General features: G+C 44.4%; 1 protein-coding gene across 1 annotated transcript in view; it reads right to left on the bottom strand.

Annotated features, from left to right (window-relative positions):
- LOC109972946 (atrial natriuretic peptide receptor 1-like) overlaps positions 1-4,435 on the bottom strand; it is a 15,304-nt gene that overhangs the window by 1,716 nt on the left and 9,153 nt on the right. Inside the window, 10 exon segments of the mRNA XM_020622213.1 lie at positions 3-52; positions 777-864; positions 1,327-1,420; positions 1,652-1,771; positions 2,114-2,215; positions 2,934-2,982; positions 3,112-3,250; positions 3,523-3,644; positions 3,826-3,969; positions 4,071-4,157. Of these exon segments, the coding sequence (XP_020477869.1) occupies positions 3-52; positions 777-864; positions 1,327-1,420; positions 1,652-1,771; positions 2,114-2,215; positions 2,934-2,982; positions 3,112-3,250; positions 3,523-3,644; positions 3,826-3,969; positions 4,071-4,157 (995 nt within the window).

The raw sequence follows: 4,435 nt of genomic DNA, 5'->3' as shown, positions 1-4,435 counted from the left end.
GACCTGGTAGGGAGTGCTGCTGCTGGACAGCTGGGTGAAGCCCACGATGTCGCTGCACACACAACAAGTACAGCCGTACTTTACCCCAGTAGAAGGACCACAATGTACTAATAAGACACTAAAGATATTATCAGCTACATTCACTGAAAGCATTCAAAAGGATTCTGGTACAGAAATCTGTACGATCGACACCGTCAGAGCTGCTGGAGGTGACCCGGGTTTTAACTTTATGTTCAGGGAGCTCCGGTAATCCAGGTGGTTTTTATTCCACGTGTCGCTAAATCTGAGTCGGACGGTCAAACAAAGGTTTGATGCACAGATCTGTTTTCAGGGTCTGGACTTGGCTCTGCTCTTTGGTGTGTGTGTGTGTGTGTGTCTGTGTGTGTGTGATGTTGTCCAGTGTTGCCTCTTGTTTAAATGAAATCACGTGAGACGTTGACATGGTCTTTTCTGGTGGGACAGACATGAGGAGGAGACCAAACTACATGTGTGTTATATTTTATTAAGTCATGTTAGTTTTTAGCCGTTTAGTCTTAAATGTAACTAGTAACTAAGGTGCTCAAAAAGTAGTGCAGTAAAAGTACATTTGCCTGTGATTTATAGTGGAGTGGACGTATAAAGTAGCCCAAAATGGAAATACCTGAATATTGTACTTGGATTGGATGAATCTTTCATGTTTTTACTGTTAAAGCATTTTCCAAATTAACTGTTTGGATTAATCTTATGGTACCACACAGCTCATCGTCAAAGCCCCACAAACCAATACATGACACTACCTGAAGAAGACGGTGGCGCTGACGTAGCTCTGAGCCTGCATTGGCTTCCCCTGTCGCAGGTCGTCAGCTACTTGTTTAGGGAGCATACCTGCAACACAAACGCAGATGTACCCTGTAACTTTGCTGTGATACAAACGGCAGCATCCTGTAGCTACACTCGAGTCGGGTTTCCATCTAGACGTAGCCACATTTTAACCTAATTTGTAGAAAACCGTCAAAAGAAAATGAATTGATCCAGTTCAGCCTGTTCTCCGGGTGGTGCTGTTAACTGTCCCCTGTATATGAATGAATGTTTACTGGCAGATTGTTGTTTACGAACTTGGAAACAACCTTATGGCAATATCTTCACCTGCAAGACAAAACTGAAGGAGATTATTGTTAAATAATCAAACCAGTGAAATGATATACAGTGAACTAATCGATTATTGTTCAGCACTTTGGTCAGCTGTTGCTGTGTTAAGTGTGCTATATAAATAAAGCTGATGATGATTATTATTATTTGGTGTTGCAGGTCTGATGTGTGAACAGGTGTGTGCACCGTGTGTCGTACTGTAGAGCAGCCGGTCAGTCTTCTGCTTCTCCAGCATCAGGTCTTGAGTTCGCTCGGCCACCAGCACCTCCAGATGTTTACTGTACTTCTCCATCTGAAATGATTTAGATCAGCATGAGCTGTGATTTGGAAGAAGTTAATGTGATACGACACAGCAGAGACAAAAAAGAAAAAAAAAAAACAGAACGACATTAAAATGGTCACTGTACCCGTTGGCCCAGCGCAGAGCTAACGACTGACCTGTACTGGTCCACCCAGAGCTCTGCATTTTACTCAGGGGGGGTAGTTAGTCTGACATGTGCTGTGTGTCTGATGAGGTCATTACCAGGTTCATCATCATGTCCACTGGGCTGACTTTGATCGGGTTGATTCGATGAACAAACTTCTTGATTTGTTCAAAGGTGGGTCGGTGGGTGGGATTATGAGAGCGGCATCGCCGGATCAGCTACGGGGAAACACATGGGGGAGCTATATAAATAAAGCAGAGGGAGAGTCCTGGTGACTGTGATCATGAAGAAGAGTAACATTCATTCTTTTCATGGACACTGATGTGCTGTTGAGGTTTTACACATAATACACACACTTTTCTTCAGTGTCTTAACAAAACAGAACACAGCTCCTGTTTAGCAAATCCTTAGAGCCCACAAATTGGATTTATGGCTCTGCAGAGAGTCAACTATGCTTTGCAAGAAAAAATGATGCATGTGTCATCTCACTGTTAAAATTCAAGCAGCACCTCCCACAAAAAGACAAACAGCCTTCAAGCTAACAGAATTAGAGGACAAACCTCTACATAGTCAGCAGGACAGGGGCAGGTGTTGTCTGCTTTACTGGAGATCAGCTCAGGTAAGGGAGGACACCAGGCACACTCCAGATTAGACTCCTCCGCCTGCAAAGTGTTAGTCTATTTATTTGTTGCTCATTTAACCACTAGACACTCAATAAATCAAGCCCCTTTCAGACATGGTACCCAGGAACTTGTGGGCTACGTGTAGCTGTGTAGCAGTAGCTGATTTTTGCTGTTCAGACTTAGAGCTGCTGTGTGCAAAGTTCCCAGAAGCCTTTGTTCAAACATAGCAGGGTACAGCCACAACATTCACACGATGTCCAACATCTGCCCTTTACTGTTTACCTTGTTCCCTGTTCTGCACGATAAGCAGGTCTCTGATTTCCATGTCGGCCGTCTCCAGCCAGTCTGCGTTAGCTCACGCTGCTAAATCGTACCTTCCCTTTAACCGTTCAAAAAAACACTTTGTACAAGTATTTGTGCCCAAATTTCAGTGGTGGTCGAGCGAGCTAGAGAGTGAATGAAGAGAGGAGCCGGTGTTAGCAACAGCAAAGCATTGTAATGTAGCAGTGTAGTCATCCTGAGTGTGCCGGTACTGGAAACTTTTACTATTGTGGTTCAGATGTAGCTGGTCAGAATGTATTTGACTTGGTCCAACCAGGTGAACCCGCTGGTGATACTGCTGGTTACGTGACTCTGGGCTTTGTTCAGCCATGAGGCTTAGACACGAAATAGCAGGTAAATTCCTGGATAGGAGTCAAGTCTGAAAGGGGTTTTACGCAGATTTACAGGACAGTGAAGCAGCCAGTTTGTGCCTTACAGGGACAGGGTCGCTGCGAGTGGCGATCTCCAGCAGAATGATGGAATAACTGGAAAAACATACAGAGGTTATAAAGTCAGCTGTGTGTGTCTACATTAATCACTGACTGTCGTTACAGTCTTCAGGGAAATAATTTAAATCAGTGCAAAGTGACCAAAGAGAAGGTTTCATTTGGCACCTGAACACGTCTCCAGCCAGTGTCGGCTCCATGTTAGAGCTGTGAAACTCAGGCGGCATGTACACCTCCAGGAGCTTCTGCTGATAGCTGGAAAGAGGCTCTGCCCCATCGTCCCTGCGATACATCCTCAGCCCGTAATCTGCCAGGACAGAACACGTCACGAAATTACAAAGTCAGATGTGTCAAGGGAGAGTTTTCATCTGGATTTAGTTTTTTGTTTGTACTAGTTAATGTTCATATTAGTTTGTGTTCCCTTAAAGAAGAAAATAAGTTTATGATGGCAATGTGATAACGATGTGAAAGGTGTTTGTGGTGGGGCTAGAGCTTCAGTTTTCAGAGAAGATGCTCTAAACCACCGCCGTGCATGGCCTTGCTCAGCAGCAACCAGCACAGACCTGGTCAGAGACCTGCCTGTTATTTTGCAGACCCAGCGGTCGTCTAGGACACAGTTTAGAGACTTAAGTCGGCCGTGACAGATCCTGTGTTGGTGAAGGTACGACATCCCTCTGGCGATGTCTGTGGCAAAAGAAAACCTGGGAGACCAACACAGAGAGGATAAAACTGGGAAAAAACTAATTAACACATTTCTTCTGTTTAAAGTCTTTGTAATTCTTCATTACGGTGAAAGAAATGGCAACATGTTATGTTGAATAGTAATAGTTATTTAGATTAATACGTTCTTTTATCTTGATGTATGTGCGCTTCAGCATCTACCTGAAGCCCCAGTTAAGCGGGATCTCCTCGTTAAGAAGGACATCGTTAAGGCTTCCTTTAGGGCAGTACTCTGTCACAATCGCCACGTTTGGCACCTCGACACAGCCACCGATGAACTTACACAGGTTGGGGTGGTCAAGCTCCCTGGGAAAGGAAACAGAGTCAGGATTAAATCCCTGCAAAATGAGCGTCACATAAGATGGGGAAGGAAGATGAGTGTCTTTGTGGATGTGCTTATATGTTACCTGACTTGTTTGACTTCCTGTCTGATGGTTTTGGACAGAGAAAAAGTCTTTGTTTGAATCCTCTTTATGGCCACCGTCCTCCCGTCACTGGACAGGAACATAAATTATAATACAGGGTGTGTCACCACAATCTACCAGCCAACACTGCCAGTAAACATGTCTGTGCAGATTCTCAGTCATCCAGGTCATAGTAACCGAAAAAACCTTAGAAAAAAATCAATTGGACTAGATTTCTAGGTCGAAGACGTTTCACATCTCATCCAAGAGGCTTCATCAGTTTTGACTGACTGGTGTTGAGCCGGAGATATTTATCCCCCTCGGTGGTGTTTCAGTCCTTTGAAGGCCAACAATGTCCCTTAACGACT

Source organism: Monopterus albus, unplaced genomic scaffold (genome assembly GCF_001952655.1).
Source record: "Monopterus albus unplaced genomic scaffold, M_albus_1.0 scaffold274.1, whole genome shotgun sequence".
In the NCBI taxonomy this organism is placed as follows: domain Eukaryota; kingdom Metazoa; phylum Chordata; class Actinopteri; order Synbranchiformes; family Synbranchidae; genus Monopterus; species Monopterus albus.
The sequence above is the reverse complement of the archived record's forward strand: the minus strand, read 5'-3'. Positions and strand labels throughout refer to the sequence as shown.